Source organism: Glossina fuscipes, unplaced genomic scaffold (assembly GCF_014805625.2).
Source record: "Glossina fuscipes isolate IAEA_lab_2018 unplaced genomic scaffold, Yale_Gfus_2 2, whole genome shotgun sequence".
Taxonomy (NCBI): domain Eukaryota; kingdom Metazoa; phylum Arthropoda; class Insecta; order Diptera; family Glossinidae; genus Glossina; species Glossina fuscipes.
Genome location: NW_023998416.1, coordinates 16,778,170 through 16,797,907, shown reverse-complemented (window position 1 = coordinate 16,797,907; position 19,738 = coordinate 16,778,170). Strand labels below are relative to the sequence as shown.

General features: G+C 34.5%; 2 protein-coding genes across 11 annotated transcripts in view; one reads left to right on the top strand and one right to left on the bottom strand.

Moving 5' to 3' along the window:
* Positions 1-6,585, bottom strand: part of LOC119633910 (protein eyes shut) — a 146,210-nt gene extending 139,625 nt beyond the window's left edge. The window contains exons 1-2 of one of the 9 annotated variants that reach the window (XM_038027738.1): positions 6,568-6,585; positions 5,485-5,701 (exon numbers count right to left, since the gene is read on the bottom strand). The gene's annotated coding sequence lies outside the window, so the exon portion shown is untranslated. Of the gene's footprint in view, positions 1-5,484; positions 5,970-6,009; positions 6,244-6,567 lie in introns of those variants that run through there. The other 8 variants (XM_038027731.1, XM_038027734.1, XM_038027730.1 and 5 more) reach the window with 8 other exon arrangements.
* The window catches only part of LOC119633912, a 154,229-nt gene extending 134,957 nt beyond the window's left edge, over positions 1-19,272 (top strand). For both annotated transcript variants that reach the window (XM_038027740.1, XM_038027741.1), the window contains 3 exons: positions 12,196-12,780; positions 12,965-13,148; positions 18,450-19,272. In XM_038027740.1, the coding sequence (XP_037883668.1) occupies positions 12,248-12,780; positions 12,965-13,148; positions 18,450-18,989 (1,257 nt within the window). In that variant the 5' untranslated portion in view covers positions 12,196-12,247 and the 3' untranslated portion in view covers positions 18,990-19,272. The remainder of the gene's footprint in view (positions 1-12,195; positions 12,781-12,964; positions 13,149-18,449) is intronic.
* Positions 19,273-19,738: the final 466 nt, after the last annotated feature.

The window sequence follows — 19,738 nt, the reverse complement described above, 5'->3', positions numbered from 1 at the left end:
TCTTATAAACTCTTCTCACAAACTCTTTTAGTACCAATGTCTGCTCGGTTATCAGCTCGTAACAAATTATATTAGTCGTTGGAAGAGATTACGTTTATGCAGTTGTTACGTACCTTCTAATGCAAGGACTTACTTAAACAATATTATTCTTTTATTTCTGCCACTCGTCAAGGATCAAGGATGAAATTTGTATATAATACAATGCTATACAATCTTGTCCGCATAATATGAAGAAAAACTCAACAGAGGATTTTAGATTAGCGACCCATTTTCATTTGCTAAGTGCTTTTGCTTTTTTGGGTTTACATGACGTTTAATATTAGACAATAATTAGTGTTTTATGTGTGTGTGTGTGTGTGTGTGTGTCTAATCGCACGCAAACTTAAAAAGCAGATTCTCTTTAGCTTCAGAGGCATTTGAGGATTGCGAACTGCTTATTAGTAAGTGAACTCAATTCACGCTACAAGCTTACGTTACTTCTTTCCTTCTAAAACTTTCATTATTTGCGATTAATTCTAGACTTTTTATGTCGTACTCTACTTGCGATACAAGGGTATGTTAAGTTTAAGCGCGTTTTTATGCAACAAGAGGTCTTAACATGGACCCAAATTTTATTACGCCGTCGAATTGACAATCATTTTCTGAATTGATCCAAGCTTTTCCGTCCGCCTGTCCGACTTGTTTTATTACGTTGAATCTACAGGTCGCAATTGTTGAGATGTTTTAATGAAGTTTGGTACACTAATGTGTTTTGGCCCAAGGAGGGGCGCTATTGAACCGGATCAATTTTTCGATCATTTCCCATATGACGGCTATTTGGAAAAGTTATCGTATGAATAAATGTGGGATGGTATTTAATAGTGGATCGTGGCCCAGTATAGTGTTGTTACTATATATCAATGTTTTCTAGACGCACATACACTACAAAAAATTTCAATGCATTTTTATTTCTTTTGATATCAATGGAATTGAGATAATGACGCTGCAAATTGCGCGTAATTTTCTTTGTATTTACTAGTCCTTGACCAGAATAGCAAAAACAAATAATTCCAACAGGTGTTTGGTGTGCGTTTTTTCTTTTTGATAAAGCAAACCAAGCTACTTATATTTGTCCACGAAGAAAAATACAAAGTTTGTGGTGCATAGAATTTTAATTCTTTGGACGACCAAGTCTTCGGAAAATGGAAGCCACGTAATGCAAATAATAATGAATTACTTAAAATCACAGCAACCCGTTACATAAGCTCTACAGGAGTGTTTGGAAAGAACTTATATAAGATCACGAAAACAAGAGGTTAGCGCACGTAGTAGTCTCAGTTGTGTCAAAAAACTAAAAAAAAAAAAAGTAAACAATTCGTTGTGTTAATTGTCCGTAGTTTAGCCGATGCTAAGGAGCTGGATGATTAACATGAACATTTGCTTTGAACCGTTGTTAAGAAAGTTTAAAATAATGAAAGAAAAAATCCAAGGTCTTGCTAACCGTGAAGCCATTGAGTTCTACTTCGATAACACAATGCGTGTTATACATGGGCTAATTGGGAAGACTGGTTAAAAAATATTATTGTATTCTCAAAACTTGAAGAGCGTATGGCGAACTTTGCATAACAATATGACATAATATAATCCGATATGTTCACTAATCCGGACCAAAAGTATGATGTTAATCTACAAGCGCGCATTCAAAAGAAGGCCAGGAATCTGCTGCAAGGTGGTCGGATGAAAAACGGCAAATATAGGGTTAAAAAAATTGATTGTTCGCATCAAAAAAAAAAAAACATAATAAAAAGCTAAAATTGTTTTTACACACAGCCGAGAGATTATGTGTATGTTCATTTTATGAAAACATTTGCAACACTAACAGAGATATATATGTCCGCCTATCCTTCGGTCCCTCTGCGTAATATTTGTTGTAAATACTCTCCTCGTTACAAAAATAAAGCTATTGGCGTCAAATTAAAATTGGCTCGCTGTACAAAGACGGAACGAAGTGACCTAACCTATCCAATACTATAGTGGATCAAAATTGCATCTTTTTGCCAAAAATCTTTCTAACACCCAGAAGAAAATTTCAAAAACACCATAAAATCTATGCATTCTTGACCAATGTCAAATTCGAAACGCGCTTAAGTATGTCCATCTGTTCGTCTGCGTAGGATCTATGGTAAACGCAGTCCCGTTCACAAAAATGAAGATATCGCCTACAAAAGAATTTCAAATAGGGACAAACCATACGTGCGTACAATGCGGCAAAAACTCAGAGTACCTTTGGTTTCCGTATTATTTGCTCATAAGCTACATTGTACACGTGGCAACAGTTTGCTTTTTTATTCTGTAAAAATAGCGAAAGCCAGCCACGCCCACTCAATGTTACACGTTATAAATATTTAAATTTTGCCTTATTTGCATCTTTTGTGATATAACGAAGATGGGTATGAAAGATTCGCTCACAGCCGCATACAATTTTTTTACTCTTTTTTTTTACCAATCTTTTATCTCCTTGCATGGGTGATTTGCGACTAAAGTACAGCCTAAATTTTTTTATTCGCTGTTCGATATGCAGCAGATAAACTGCATAATTTCAATTTAAAAACAATTTTTTTTTATTTGACTTTTTTATGCAACGTATCTGGCCAAAAACTCAGGAATTAAGCTCAATCCATTCAATTTCCTCGCAAAAATACACTAAATTAGTGAGCGCGGATATTTATATCTAGACAATGTATACATTCTCATATATACATAGGTATATATTTCCTGTAACTGTCAAATATATATATATTTCCGATCCAGACGATAGATATGCATGCCCACGGTTTACCACATAGCGCTATAACTTAATATAAATCGTACATTATTATTCTTCTATTATCGATTATAATAATATATATAAGTAGGACAAGCACTAGCGACTTGGACTATTTTATAAAAAAAGGTAAATTTGATGGTCCCTCTAGTTTTAATAAATATATATCACACAACCCTCCTAATTCGATTTTTCATATTTCCAAGTTGGTTGTAATCAACAATGAAAATCATTTCGATTCGAAATTTGTGCAATTTTGTTGCTGCTAACTCGCCATCTGCGATGATGTGCCAGAAGTCGTTTTGATAGATATCGTCAAACTCTTTTCTTGAAAGGTGCTATGCTTTGTGCAATATGCATACGGAAAGTTTTTAATACGAAACAAACTATGATAAAATGGCTTCGTGTTATTGAGTTAGAACTTTGTTCTCTGTATAAAAATAGAAACAAATTGCTAAAATTTATGTGTGTGCATATCATTAATTACTTTGAATTTAATATAAGCAAATTCGCGGGGAAACAATTTTGGTTAAGGCAATTAGCGACAACCCGACCGATTCACAAGGCGATATTGTCTTGTGATTGTGATCTTTCGACAGACTCAAACACTCGTAAGAATGACTGTGATATCATTCGCTTCGATATTCAGTAATAAGTTTTATTTATATAATTAATTATTTTTCAAAAAGCCACGAGTGCATTTGATACCGAATAACTTGACGGATGGGTAAAAGCATTTCATCTCATCTACAAAATCATAACAGTTTTCCAAACAACCGGTTAATGTCTAACACTCGCCGATCAGGCACACATCGATTAGGCCGCATCAGCTCCATATTTCTTTTTCTCATTTTCCGCTTCTCTCTGACTATCACATACAGGGGACATCCTCTATATCATAGGTTATATTAAAAGAAAATATCAATCTGACTCAACTATAAATTTTTTCAGAAAAATCAAGCATTTCGGCCTGAAAGCATTATACAATTTTTAATCATCAAACCAATATTCCTATCCTTGGAATGAGTTCTTGGAGAAATGAAGAGAAAAAAAACAATTTTTGTTCTTCAACCTCATTTAGTCAAAAACACGCGAACTCTTATGTACTGCTCCAGCCCTCACAGTTAATTATGTCCTATCGCCCATATAATCTAATTTGTTGATTTACGCTAAGTTAACACCTGGAGAATTCTCTACTTTTTCACGCTTGAAAAGAACGGCATTAAGATCCACTTTCGAACCTGAAAAAATGGAAAAAACCTTCTAGAAACGCCTTTCTTGGGCAGCTGGGATCGTTTTACAGTTCTCCTTACCCAGCTATCGGATGATACGAAAGCTAAAAACGCATCGAGTAAAACTCTTCGTTCGTTATATTTGCAACGCATTATATATGATATCATCGGCGTGTGTATAACAAGATAAAGCAAAGAAGAGGAAGAAAAGCAAATAAATAAACAAACCAAATATTAAATTTGGCAACGAAATTGGTGAAAACATTGAAGTCTATGAAGAAGAAAATATAAAACAAAGCATAAGTAATAAAAGATAAAGTGAAGCAAGTAAGTGCCGTTAAAAGTTCAACTTTAATATCAATCTATAATTGAAGTTCACGCGACTGTTTCTATCGCTGGACACAAGTCTGCGTAGAGAAGCAATTGCGGATGAGAGTCTTGCGAACACCCAACGGAGAATATTAAGGCATATCAGTAACCCTCTTTCCATGGCACCCCGAGAATAAGTTTCTACAAGGTTCCTATTTAATTAAATGAAAATTCTCCCCCTTGCCCGAACTGGCCTGATATCGCCCAACTAGACACAAAGCACTTCCAAAGCACTTACTTAGCTTCTGATAATCCTATATTTTAACTTTATATCATTCGAACCGGGTTTCCCTTAATTCTATATTCGTTTATTCTATATTCGTTTATTCGTTTTCACCTAATATGGCACCAACAGGTAAGAGCATCAAAAATAAATATTTATTTTGTTTTTCCAACATTTTGGAATTGCTGAGATTAAGTAAGCTTTCCAAGTCCATTAAATTTGTCAAATATGCATATGGTTCCGCAACGATATTTTACTTTATTTTCGTTTTGAAATCAACTTTGCTTTCGTGTTAAAATGGGGCTTTTTGGGTTCGTTATTGAGTAAACACTCATACACTGTCGATTACCGTCAACTCAGTTCTCATAAATGTGAACTATTAGACCAAATTGCAAAATTCGATATCGGAAACGGTAAAACGACCCCTGATTCGTTGTGTTCCATGAAAATTGGATCTGTCATGCCGTGAGGAAATGTTTGCAAACATAGAATGGTAAGCATTTCCATATATTAGCTTCACATGCGTTTACTTAAAAATTTTTATTCATGCCTTGTACGGAAGGAAAAGTATTTCAGATTTATGTTTGCGCGATCGTGTGTATTGTTTCCGGCGAACCGAAAATATGGCTTGAAAATCATGGTACAAAGATAATCTTCTTCAGACTATAATGACATGTAATGTCCTACAAATATCAGGCACTTGAGCTGGGTTAAGTAAGCAAACTTTAAAGCTAAGAGGTTAAAAATTTATTAAATATTTTATGCTACAAGTTTTAAAATTAATTTATACGTCTTTGATTTAAGTAGAAATTCGAAGTGGTTTTAAACGAAAACGTAATTAACGTTATTTCACTTACTTGGGCATGTTTTAGGTCGTTATCCTTTTGTTATCCTTTTATAAGTGGATTCTTTTAAGCGAAAGCAGAGTTTAATAACAAGGTTGCCAAGCGAACCTTTATGTTTCCTTTTTTTTCTATTATTTTTTTTTTTTTCTTTTTTATTTTTTATTAAACAAAACACGTACAGAATATGAACACACACAAACACAATACATCATCACTAGGAGTAACTAGGCTGACATAACAAAAAAATAAATAAATATTTTATAAGGCCTGTAAACCGTTGTCTGTTCGTCGAGTATGTAAGTGTATGCGTAGGCAATAATAACTCAGCACGCGAACTAAAAGCGAAAAAAAAAAAAAATGAAAAAAGTAAAAATAAACTGAAAAATAAATGAAAGGAAAATATCGGGGAAATTGGTTAAGAAGTGTTTTCTTCTTTTTTCCCCCTTCGAAAGAATTAAACGTAAAATGGGAAAATAAGATAAATACAAAAAATAAACAGTCAGAAGTATTTAAAAATTTCAATAATTGACATCATACACAACATACAACAACACAATCTCTGACAACACTATAACTTGACAGGCTTGGCACTCACACCGCATATGCAAATTTAGTGCTTGATGTGTCAGAGCAACGCACGCACATGAATATTTCATAAGATTTATTGTATTTATGGCAGCAGACTGGCATACGCTTTAAGCATTTTCCCGATAATTTTGTTTTCTTTTTGTTTCATAATAATTTTCCGCAACAATTTTGTAAATTTAAAAATTCTTTTCGCAATACTTAGTAGTATTTCACTTAACATATATATATATTTGCATTGTGTGCATGTACTTAACGCCTTGACGAAAGATACGATACCACTCCTTTTTCAAAGGTCTTGTTTGGTTTATGTTTCTTTTTAATTTCAGTTTTTTTTTTTTTTTTTTTTTTGTTTTTTTGCTTTACTTATACTTATTGCACCGCGACAACATCAAGTTGTGTTATATGTTGCGTTTCGTTACACATGCTCCTGCTTTCATGAAAACATTGCTATTATCCTCATTAAATAACGAGAGTTTTTGTTTTCATTTCTTTTACCCTTTTACCCACCAAAAATTACTATATTTTACTTATGGAATATAGTAAATATTTTATTTCTAAATTAATTTCAATTAATTTTTTGCTTTAAAAGTTTAGAGCCTAGAAAATGCCTGCCGTGATTGTGTGTGAATTGTTTTATTTTTTTTTTTTTGAAATTTTTGCTTCTTTTTCTTTAGTCGAATTTTTTGCTTCACTTTTTAAACACACGACCGTTTGCAACCGTTGCTCGTCAAAAACTATTGCGTCAAGGGTGCAACATTTTGTAGCAACCCCTGTTAACAGTTTATCATTCATCACTCTGCTAAAAACCTTTTAATTTTCAACAGATTATGTAAAGCATTCAAGTTGAATATTTGAGAACTCGTATGCTTCCTCTCTCTCACACTTTCAAGAATTTCTACTCTTTTTGTTTACAACGAAGAGCCGCACATGGTGAGTCGGCGCTCTTTATGATATTTATTTGAAAAATTTACCGGTTTGTTTACATTTTTGTTTTTGTTCTCCAACGTACAATGCCGGCTTATTTATCTTCTTCTGTTTTTTTTTGTTTTAATGTCTGTATTGATATGCATGTGATGTAATTTATCACTCGTCGTCGACTCGTCTCTTTCATGTGAGAGTCCTTGCGAATTTTTCTCTTGAAGTTTATTTTAAAAATAACAGAACTATCGCTAACGTATGCAAAATACGGTCTGTAATTAAAGTTATTGTTTTGAAATGTTTTTAGGACAATTCATAATTTCATGCATTTTTCCACAACAATTTTCTCTTCATTAGTTTGTCTAACGTCTAAGCTTCAATCTGCCATATGCAACTAAATGCAAGCAACGAACGTCATAAGAATGCGTAACATAACTTTTTAAGGGACATATTTAAAAATTTGAAACACACAAGAACTTGAAACGTATGATTGGTTTGTATCCGTGAGCAATCGCATAAGATCTTGACGCATTTGTCTGGGTGACTGGTGCTGAGAGATGAAAATGTTTGCAAAATTAAACACAATTTTTCAAAGGACATATTTAGAATGTTCACGATCAAAAGTGATGCATATATTGTACATCTATACGGACGATACCGATAACGTAATAAGAGAAAAAATATATTGTTACGGAAATCCTAAATCCAGCGCATTCCGAATAATTAATTTGCCCGAATAATGAACTCCCTAGAGAGGGGAAAACCAAATGCACATTAGCGGCTCGTCATGCAGCTGCCGGCCGGATTAAAAATGAAGCCATGAATATGCTTATAAAAATGTATATAAACAGAAGGCAGATTGAGTCGGACAAGAACATTGGTGTCGAGACTAGTAGCAAAATAAATTGTGAATAATCCTACTGTTAAGGAATATAATTGTAAATAAAAGAATTTTGAAGACTATTTCTCTTCAAAACAATATTCGTGATCTAGTGGTACTAGTCTTACATAATAGAAAAGCGAATTTCGCAACAATATTATTATCATCATTTACCGCAGCTTTTGCTCGCTTCTACGAAAACGTGCAGTGATATAAAAAATGCTGCAGGAAGCTACCATAACTTCTCCCTTTCCATTATTATTCCGCTATGTATTTAAGTCTATTTGAAAATGAAGTTATTCCAATGAATCGATATGTAAATGTATTTGTATTTTTTAATTAAAAAAAAGAAGAAGCAAAACTACCATAGAGGGTGGCGGTCCACTATTAAATACCTTACACCATCCTACAGTTACTCATCAGACGACTTTTCAAGATAAGGTGTTATGCGAGAAGCGGTCCGATGCCAGTCCCAACCATTTTCAATAACCGTTCATCCTTGGGTCGAATCACGTCAGTGTACTGAATTTCATGAAAACTTTTTACAAATTGTGTAGGTTGACCACAAAAAACAAGAGGGACAGACAGATGGACGGACAAGCTTAAATCAATCCAGAATCACTTTCTCAATCAATCGGCATGATAAAAGGTGTGTCTATCCCAAATCCTGTAACATTTGATATTTATTTCGTAACATTCTTAACAAATGCAATCGTGTACCGGTAGTGTTAAATTCAACGACTACTTTTACTGATCATATTGAAAAAGCATTGATAGGCCATGCTTGAAATGTAGGCATGTCTGCTAAAAAACAAAAAAAAAAGCTAGAAATCTGAAGGGAACAAGAGTGTTCGTTTTGTTATACCTTAATGCGGAAACAAGTTGAAAGTTTGTGTTGCCAGTTGTACAAAGAAGATATAAAAAAAAATTAATGATTTGAAATTTGAATAACTCGGTTGCAAATTACGCTATTTCTCGTGTAAGACACGCATACTTAATTTTTGTTTTTTTTGTGTTAAAAAAATTGGAAAATAGAGTTTAAGAGTGAGTTTGACTTTTCGGAACGATAAATTGAACTGTAAATTTTGAATAAAAGCAAGAATTAGAATTCTTGCTATATTGAATATTTAAAAAGAAACAAAAAAAAAAAAAAAATTTAGTGGAATTAAATAAAAGCAGGAAAATAAATAACCGTTTGGTTTAGCTTGGATTTTTGATACTCGAGATTTATCAAACAGATTTGTCTTTGGAGGGAAATTCGTGAGAAAATTAACATTAACACGCATACGTGCTATAGCTGGGATTAAAAATTTCGTGAATGACAACTAAGCCTCGATCATGAAACGTAAAATAAATTCCTATACAAAAAAAAAATATATATATATATAACAACAACCCTTACCAAAATAGGACGTACGACCTGTTGAAGAGTCATGGCAATTACTTAAAAAGCATTGCAGTGTAAAATGATGTTGTAATTGATAGGAAAACATACAAGCGAAAAGCCATGTATTCAAGCATAAACGACACGTATCGGAATTGCAAACGGATTGCGGAATTGTTGTATTGAAGACAATTAAGAAGTAATGAACAATTAAAGTGACGCAACAGCGACAAAAAATGTGTTCCGATTTTTCCAGTAATCCATTTTGATACTATAAGCTGATAATATTGTTTAAAAACAAAAGAAGCAACTTTCCTGGCTTTACATCTTCATGTGCGTCCACTTATAATTGCAAACGACCTAAATTGAAAATAATGGCTAATATTGTTAATAAAAGTGCTGTGACTGGTAAGAAGATATAGGTAGGCTAGTTTTTTTTTAAGAAAATTATAATTGTTTTCTTCATTGCGCCATGTCCAGTGTTTAAAATTATACTACCAACCATTTCGTCGTATTGGTGTACTTATATTCGATTTTTGCAAAGCTGGGATAGCACCACCAGCCTGCACAATAGTAAAGTCGACTATAGCAGCTTTAATATAAGAGCTTGAGGCAGATTTACATTTTATTATCCCGACCGATTCAGAAAGTGATCCTGAATGCAATATAGTAAAAACGTTACTGTGGGGCACGACCGACATCTATTCACTTGATGACTTTTCAATAGAAGACGCTATACAGGAAGCGATTGAAAAAGTGATCCGCTCCGAACCATTTTCAGTAACGTTCGTCGTTGGGCCAAAACATGTCGGTCTACTAAATTTCATCAAAATATTTCAAAATTTACTGTAGATTGAACAAAAGAAAACAAGACGGAAAGACGGACAAACTAGCTTCGAAAACAACTTTCTGAATCGCTCAGTGTAACAAAAGATGAAGGGTCTATTTCAAGTCCCACTGGGTATTGCATACATCCAAAACAACTAAATATATATATATATACCGCAACCGGAAAATGGGCTATAAAAATATATTTCAAAAAATAATAATGACGATCATAAAATTAATTTTCATCAAAATTTGCAACTAATGTGTTTTTTTTCTGAAAGAAGTTGAAAGTCCTTTTCTTAAGGACAAAAAGAAAATAAAAGCAAGAAGCAATTGAAAAGAATCCAACGGAACACATATTCGATTCTTTGAGATCGTGTTACATCAAAATCGCATATTTTCTACCGTGTTGTGCTTCATAAGTACCGTATGCTTGCACATAGGCTTACATACAGAGAATGTCTAAACTACGCTAGTGTGTGTGCATTGGATGTAGCAGAAGAATGTGTTATATTAATTTGAGTTAATGTGTAATATATGCGTATGTATGTATGTGGTGTGTTAATAGTTGTGTTTTATTAATAAATTGGTTATATATGAATAAGAATTATACTGTGACGGCATAAACATATATAGAAACCGCCTATGGTGTACATCATATTATGCGGCGGAGCATCTGCTTCGCTAACATATGTTAATTAAAAAATTACAAGAAAAACGTGTTGGTATCAACGGATTTATTATTTGCTTTGAAAGATGCTGCGCCTTCTTGTCAATGAGATCTTGTATAGTGCTTCCAATTTTGTTTATATTTCCACTTTTTATTAGATCTGCTTGCATTTGAGATAAGCACAGAGAACGGTATTTTGGTTTATACTTTCGATAAAACGAAAATTTGCTTTGCTTCCATAAGTACACTTTCACTTTTCATTTTACAAAAATTTGCGAAATCCTTTAATATATAGAATACACTTTTTCTCTTCTTAATTATTCCATTGAATTGCATCAATGTTCGTTCTGAACTGAAACACATATGCTTGGATCCTTGAGCGTATCGATATTGTTAACATATTTATCGAAATGAAACGAAGCTCAAGCCAACGAACAAGTTAAGACTCTTTAATAAATGAATATAGATGTGCACACATGCAAATTAGTTCATTTATGTATTATACATGCTTCCAAAACTTATAACTAATTTCTGGATATTTGCATAAGTACACAATGTATTCAAATGCTTAAGCCTTAACTGGGAGAATGCTTCATATATGTATATGCTAGTTAAAGGCAGCAAAGCAATGATCGATCATAATCTCCAAAGCAATCATTTATAAAGAATGCTTTGTCAATTGTGCTGAACGTTTTTAGAACTGGCCGGAAACAAATCGATATAAAGAATTTCTATGGAAAAAAGACTACATTCACCAATACATACATATATATATGTATATATATGTTATAGCCAAATTGTAATATTAACTATGTTATTGAGGCCCGCATAAATACACAAAATATTTTTGCATACAAAAGATTCGATGTAAATCAAACTTAATCGCCATTTATATGAATGTGTTTTTAAACTCATCTGTACGCGTACACCCATGTATATATATATATATATACATCCTTAATGCTTGAGATGCTTGAGCCGGCACGTGGTTACACCCAAGTATAAGTGCTCAATATGCTTATACCACAATCGTATATGGTTTCAGCTTATGTAGAAGCGACGGTAAAATTGACAACAACACGCAATGTTAATATCAAAAGGCAAAGCATACAATGTTAGCCAAATACCAAACATGCAAAAACAGGTCGATTGCATGTGTATGTATTATAATGGCATTCTAAGCCGAATACACTATAAACGAAATCTTCTAAAGGAATACAAGATTATAGCTGCGAGTACGAAAGGTACGGCATAGCGGGAATGTTGTTATTTAAAGAGAGAATAAAACTGATTTTATGAGACAGAATAAAATGTAAAAATATCTCCGCAGGCATATCGTGGAATGGAAGCTTTCGTTTAATGAGCCTCCGTAGGGATTATTTGTGCAACTAAGTTAAGATAGCAATCATTTGGTAATAATGTAAATTTATAAGAATTTTACGTTTAAAATTGCAGATTATAGTCACCGCAGCCAACAATAACGGTTTTACAACGTCGGACAAACAACATGTTGACAGCTACAAATGCAGCAACAGCACCTGTCCAAGCAACGAATAGTTGCTTAATAAAGACGATAAGAACAACTTCCTTAAACACAATGACATCTGCAAAAGCAGCCACAACAGCAACAACAAGAAAGGCCACAGTTACCTCAGATCCGGGCATTTTGTGTTTCCATCATTGCACCGTAAAAGTGTTCTGTTTCATTTTACCTCATCAATGTCCGCAATGTAAAATCGAATTGGATACAGATCCCAGTGGAAGACCAAAACATAATAAGAACAAGAACACTCTTGTTCAGAACAATAATAAAAACAATAACAATAATAACAATAATGATGCTTACGTTGCTCATGAAACCATTGACGATGTGGAAGACGAAAATGTAGATACCGAGCATAAATCTTATGCAAATGAAGGCATTGCTGCACAACTGATGTCCAGTCGATTGCTACCATTTCGTTTGCCCTATCCGTTTATACGAGCCAGTCAGTACCCTTGTGCAATTATTTTACGACCTACCATAGGTGATTTCTTGAAGTGAGTGAAAAACGAATATTTTATAGAACACACTCATTCTTACGTAAGCAAAATGATGTTCATAGAAAGAAATTTTGTTTTTTTTTTTGCCTTTAAAACTCTTTTTTAAAGTTTTTCCCATTTTTTCTTTAATGCTTAAAATCTTTTGTTTTTTCTGTTGATTTTTTATACACATACCTTCCAGTGATTATAATAATTCCACAGATTTGCATATTGCTGTCACAACATCGACCGGTTGCGTTGTTGAATTTGATCGCTATGGCTTGCGTCGTCATCGCATCGACAATCTATCCGAATGGTGGCAATGTTTGTTGGTGGGTGATGTACCCGAGCCTTGGTATGACTACTGGGATCAAATATTACTACAGGTAAGACCAAAAAAAAAAAAAAAACTAAAAACATAAAAAACTACTACATATCCCATACAAACAAATCAAAGATAAATCGTTTGCATATCTCCTCAAGGTTATTATTGCTCTTGTAAAAATATAAACGGAATAGTAATCTTTGAAAAACTTGATGCCATTATAAAAGCAAAGTTACTACCACGCTTTTAAGCCTTTAAATTGATTTTCTACTAATATTGCGTATCGTATGAAATGTAAAGAAATGTCCGTACATGGATTCTTTAGAAACGCTTTCCTTGACCAGCGTCAGATTCGTGAATATGAAAGCATTCTTGCTCAAATGAAGATTAAAATGTAGATAGGTTGAGCTAAAGAGCTTTCGAGCTGAACACGAAGATGGCAGCACTTCCATGCAAAAGTTGGGTAATACGTTGCCGCAAGCTTTGATTTGTGCTTACCAAAATCTCGGTCATTCCGGATGAGCTAATGAACCTTGATCATCGTCTGCATACATCGAAGAGAGTGTTTTGGTGAAAATAGAAAACATCGAGGCCCTCAACGTACCCCAAGAACATATCTATCATATATTGAATCAAGATTTAGGCATAAGAACTTGATCGCATGATGGATCCTGCTTTTGCTCACATTAGACCGTACACCTGTCCAAGCGCAGATTTCCAAACGTCTGTTGGCGCAGCTCAAAATAAAAAAATTATAGTTTCGGCGTCAGCTAATTATTGCAAGCATAACCCTACACTACAGAGACAAAAATAAGAGTCGAAATGATTAAGTGCGAAGAAAGGACCGAAAGTGCCCAAAAAAAACAAAGGGTTTTTCTTCGGTTGGCGATAGCCATGGGGTTATCTTAAGCGATAATCTTGAAAGAGTAAAAACCAATATAGGAGCGTATTATGTATCGTTAATTCAACAGGTGAAGTGAGAAATGCAAGAAAAGGGATATACACACTTGCGGCAGGACAAGGTGCCGGCTCCCATCTCAACGGTTGCCATGGTGAATAATTACGATTTACGATTTACTGTAGAAATTGCTTAGCCCTCTCCCTTGTTCAGTAGATCTTACCTCAAGCGATTTTTTTATTCCTTAAGTTGGAAGTTGTACTCAGAGAAGAAGAGATTTTCTTCATCGTCATTGTACGGTGATAAATATCACTATTCATTTCTTCAACTTGCCACTACATTCTCTTGTTAACTTTTTGAACTGGTTGTAAATTAAATATGTAATGCCAAAAAAAAAAAAAAAATAATAATATCCGTGGATAACTATTTCAAATGTTATGGAGGCGAGTTCATGTGATCGGATCGTCGTAAGGAAAATTGTGCAGACTTAGCAGCAAAGTGTGTAGATACATAGAAATTGGGAAAAAATGTCTTCTCTCTTCCTTTGATTGGAAACTATCCTGCAAGCGCCCGTAACTGCAAAAATTCAAACAGAAAGCCGCTAACACGTCTTCAATCGCGTCATTAACCGACAACTTACAGCAAGCACCACAATGGTTTTGAAACAACATTGAAGTGTAACATCGGTCATTATCACCAAAACCTATACAAAGAACGATATATATCACATGCTCACTTCACGACGAACAAAAAGCTTTCGTACTTAATTACTACTACAGAGTCATTGTTGATCTTCATCTCCTCGAATTAAGCGAATTTTTGAAGGCAAGCTTTAGAGTAATACGTCTGAAGGACTCTAGCAAGTTCTTCAAGTTTAAAACGGGCGAAATCCTATGGAATTCTTTTTAAAAAGTGAAATTAATTGGCCGATGCATTTAAGTGTTAAAAGGGTTTTAAGTGACGCGAAGAGAAACAGTTGAACCTCGGCGCACGTCTGGCACGACCATTAACCTCCTTCACTGATGAAAATATCAGCAAGATCGAGGATTATGCACTCAGCAACCACCAATTAAATGGAATATGAATTTCAACAATTCAATCAATATTAAATAACGTTTCGCAATTGCTTTGTTTGTTTGCCTTCCTTGCTGTCAAACGAGTCAGTGTGTGTTTTTAAGCACAATATCGTATCCATGGCGCCGTAGCGATGATTTGCATCAATAATGATGACACGACTTGCACAATTACTGAAACTAAGATATAGATTTATGCTTTCGGTCGGGGAACAGCTCAATAATGCAAGGACCGTTGGGCTAAAGTTGAACAGGAATCGAAAAAACCGTATCAAAGCAAGTTTAACGTTCAAATCACGTGGACAAGTTGCCTGTTCCTTATTTATTTATTCAATAACATAATTAAATAAATTAAATAATGCTTAAGCTAATTAAAGTTAAAAATAGGAGAAAGAGTCTTAAAACTACACAATATATGTATGAATATGTAAATAAATTAGCGGGAAAAAAAAAGAAGTAAGTAAAATCACTACAGTGGGGCACGACCCTCCTTTAAGTACCTTACACCTCATCGCTTAATGTATTTATTCATGTAATGATATTTTAAAGCAAGCAAGTATCCTATAGTAAGGTAAGGCCGACCATTCGATGCCCCACACCGCTACTTCTAGTGCAGTTATTCACTGGTTTTGGTAATCATGCAACAAAAATTGTACATTACTTTTAAGCAAAGGCGTACTTGGAGGATGCCCAAAACTGGCAAACTTAATTTACTTCGTAAGAACTTTATTATTTTGCAGTTTCCGTCATAAGGAAAAAATGTTAGGGTCTAAGAAATAAATCTATGTGATTCAAATTCGCTTGCGTCATAAAATATTAAAAATTAATTCTGAAGGGCTTACTGTTCATGAGAAATCTTATATATGGAGTGGTTGTCCAAGAAGTGGATCCGCATGGTTCAAGCTTGGTGCATATTTATGTCAAGCATGTATCATAAAACATTTACCTATCAAAAAAATAGACCTACATGGTCCAAATTCGGCACTGTTGGTTGCCATGCCAATTAACTATTATGAACCATTTTTCACATTGAAAATCAGATTTTTTTCGCTTATAAGTTCTCTTCGGCTATATGAGAGCGGGTTCTAAAAGTTGCCCCAGCCGAAGCAAATTTTCCATACCAATTTGAAATGTCGAAATACTATTACGCGGCGACTATTATCGGTAACTGTTGAAAATTGCAATTTTTCCCATCTAACGATCTTTCTAAATCAGGCGTTGCATGGGGCTTGATCGAAAAATTGATCCGATCCGAATCATTTGCAATAGCGTTCGTCATGGGATCAAGCCATGTCTATATACCGAATTGAATTAAAATAACTGAAAAATTGTGGGCTGTAGACTGAACATAAAACAACAAAATGAACGGACGGACGGACAAGCTTAGAGCAATACAGAATCTATCAGTATAGTAAAAGGCTAGTCTATCTCGACTCTAATATATTCTTGATCGAGAAAGCGCCCTCAAAGATCATATACATCGTCTAAGCGATCCAAAACATGACGAATACATAGCGACATCATTTAGTGTACAGGCGAATCGTAACGCGATAACGAAAATTTACAGTTTTTAATTTATGCATAACGTGGGCATTATCGGTTTAAGAAAGAGTTATCTTAATGGAACATAAGGAATCCTATAAAGAGATTGGCATCTAAAGTAATGTAAAAAGTTCATAATTGAAGCTGCATTGACTAAGCTTTTCTAAATCGAAAGTTTCTGGACGGACAACTGCGAAAATTGAAGATTAGCGGTAGTTCATTGACGCAATTTATCAACTTTACCATGAAACAAATGAAAGTAATGATGCAAGTAGTAACCTATTCCCTCGACTTCGATGTTGTTTGTTTTCTTGGATTGTCATGGTTGCATGTTCACAAGAAGTTTCTTCCTGCGAATCAAACGTAAACGAAACTATCTAAGCTTTTAATGTCATCGATGTGAGTCTATTCATACTTTGGTCTATTCTTACTTGGTTTCGCTTCACGAGAATGCACCTAAGCAAAGTGTTTAACAAAATTGAAACTAATGTTGTTCTATAAACGTCGCGGTTGCCTAACGCTGCTCCGAATGATTATTTTCTCACTGAAGAACAGTTGAACAAGAGTCTTTAATACATAAATGAGTAACGAATCGCATGAGATGTGAGTTATGTCATCTTCCAAATGTTTGTGATCCTGTGCAATCAAACAAGAAACGACAAACACATGAATAGGCGTTTGGGCGAGCAGGCAAATGTGGCTTAATTATCTCAAAATATTGTTCTGATGCTCATCTTTAGCATCAGCCGGAGCTAAAGGGAAGAAAGAATTCGAAATAATAGTAAACAGATACAATGGGATAAGGATTTTCCAATTGTTGTCTGATTAAACAAATTTCACTTGTACGTTGTCACTGGAATGCGGTTCTGCCGCTTGCTTTATTAGTTACAGCTTCATTATCAGGATTTTCTCGAAACATTTGTGAGCGGGTTAATGCTTTAAGGACAATTGCTGAACAGACTTCAAAATGCTTTCAGAAAATATGTGCAAAAATATTTCGACAAGTTGATTGATCATTGTCTGTATTAGTTGACATGATATATGTTGCTCTGTAAATATTACAATACTATCTTCGCACGGAGTAAATAATGCGTGTGAAATGGCTTCTTTGAAATTGGCAGAAAAATTGTCTTCGTCACCTTCGCTGATAAGAACAAGCTCTACCCAATTGTTTTGTCTTTCTACATAGATCAAGCGTTCATTTGCAATGCGATTGCAAATGTGAGTAACCCACTTGCTCACCCAAGTACAGCCGCACGTAGCTGTCAAGGTAGAGAGAGAATCGCTTCGCAGACCCCTAATAATCTATAATCATTTCCGCAAATTATACTAGTACTTTGTGAGAGGCTAGGGTGCAACCTGCAATAAACTCTATGTACTTGAGAACAAAAAATATTTACACCATAGAATATTTGATGGTTTTCTTCTGCTTCATCTGCCATGTTACTATTACATCTGTAACAAAAAGAAAAAAAAAGACGAGAAAGAGAAAACCTTCTCATGTATCTCGACCACTTCTTTACGTTCGCCTGTGTAGTTTGCCGGGTATAACAATGAGCCCTGATAAAATTGAAATGCACACAACACAATTGCAAAAGCAAAAGCTTAGACAAGTTTTCGAGCCGTACTTGTCTCTACTTTAAAAGGAAGGCCAGCATTTGAGAGTTTATTTTTTTAATTATACCCTACATTCACTTTAATATCTTTTTGTATTGTGCTCTCATGTTTGCTTTTGCGTCAACTTAGAAATCCCACATAAAGCTGAGCATAAGTCCCTCTATATAGAAACTTATGGTCACTTGATACATTTCATTTTTTGCATTTGTTGCTTATGTATATTGTTTTGTAGGTTTGTCAACAGCCGGACAAGTGGACAGTGTCACACTATCACGAAGAACAACACAATTGCTATACGTTCGTGTTGACCTTCCTGCAGGCATTGGGCTATGACAAGCTGAGTGAGGCGGCAAATAGTAAAACGGCATTCTGTGAAACGTTTATTGTTCCTCGTACTACCACAGCGGGCAAATATATATCATTATACCGGAAGTTGCGTGATGCTGGTATTTATGTACATTACACAAATCACAATAAAAAGCAGCAGCAGCAGCAGCAACAACAACAACAGCAACAACAACAGCAACAACAACAACGACAATACCAACACTACCGAGTAACTAAAGAGAAAGCAGGTATTACGAACAGTCCATACGCTACAATAAGAAGTAACTTTAAAAGCGCCAGCACTGGCAACAACTCGACTACTAGTTTGTTGAGCTCAGCAAAAGTTGATAACTCGGTAACAGTTGTAACGGGGACAACAACAGCAACACTGGCATCTAGTTATCCTACACGCCCTCATACAACTTTATGCACCATTGAGGAATAAACATGTTATCATCTTTATCATCAACGTTATCATCATTATTATCACCATCATCATCGTCAATGGCATCTTCATTACCTTACGGCAACTATTGCTTTTTCTTTTACAGCTGAGAATTTGCTTCCGGTGACAATAATAGTATAACTATGTGTATGTTAAGCTCTTCGTATGTGACTTTATACTGACTGCCCACATATCATATAACCGCAATTTTTCAAACAATACTGCACCCACATACACGAAAAGAGAGCTTTAGTGTTCCTTATGCTTTTCAAAAAAAAAAAAAGAAGAAAAAAAGGAGTAAAAAATTTTGAAAATTTAACACGTCCTCTGCATAATCCATACAACTGCACCTACATAGCAAGCATACATACCACAATTATGTTAACTATACCCACAGCTATTATTCGTTCAACGATCAGTTTGCCGTTTCGTATATACATATATATGTATATATAAAAAATCTTTACAAAACAATGTTAATGTTTGTTTCTATTATTAATACGTTACAATGCAGGCCGATGCTCGGAAGCATTCAAGAGAGATACACGTGGATGTAGTTATGGTCCTGCTGGTAGGCGAACAAGCTTCGCTCAATTCATTTATGAATGGCGTGTTAATGTTTTACTGATAAACAATTTAAAACTTTATAGTCATCTCATCACCATCACCAGAATTTTGCCCCTGTATTGCCAAAACTTTCCTTTACGAAGCCAAACATGGTTATAGGTTTTCCTTTTTTTTTTTTTACG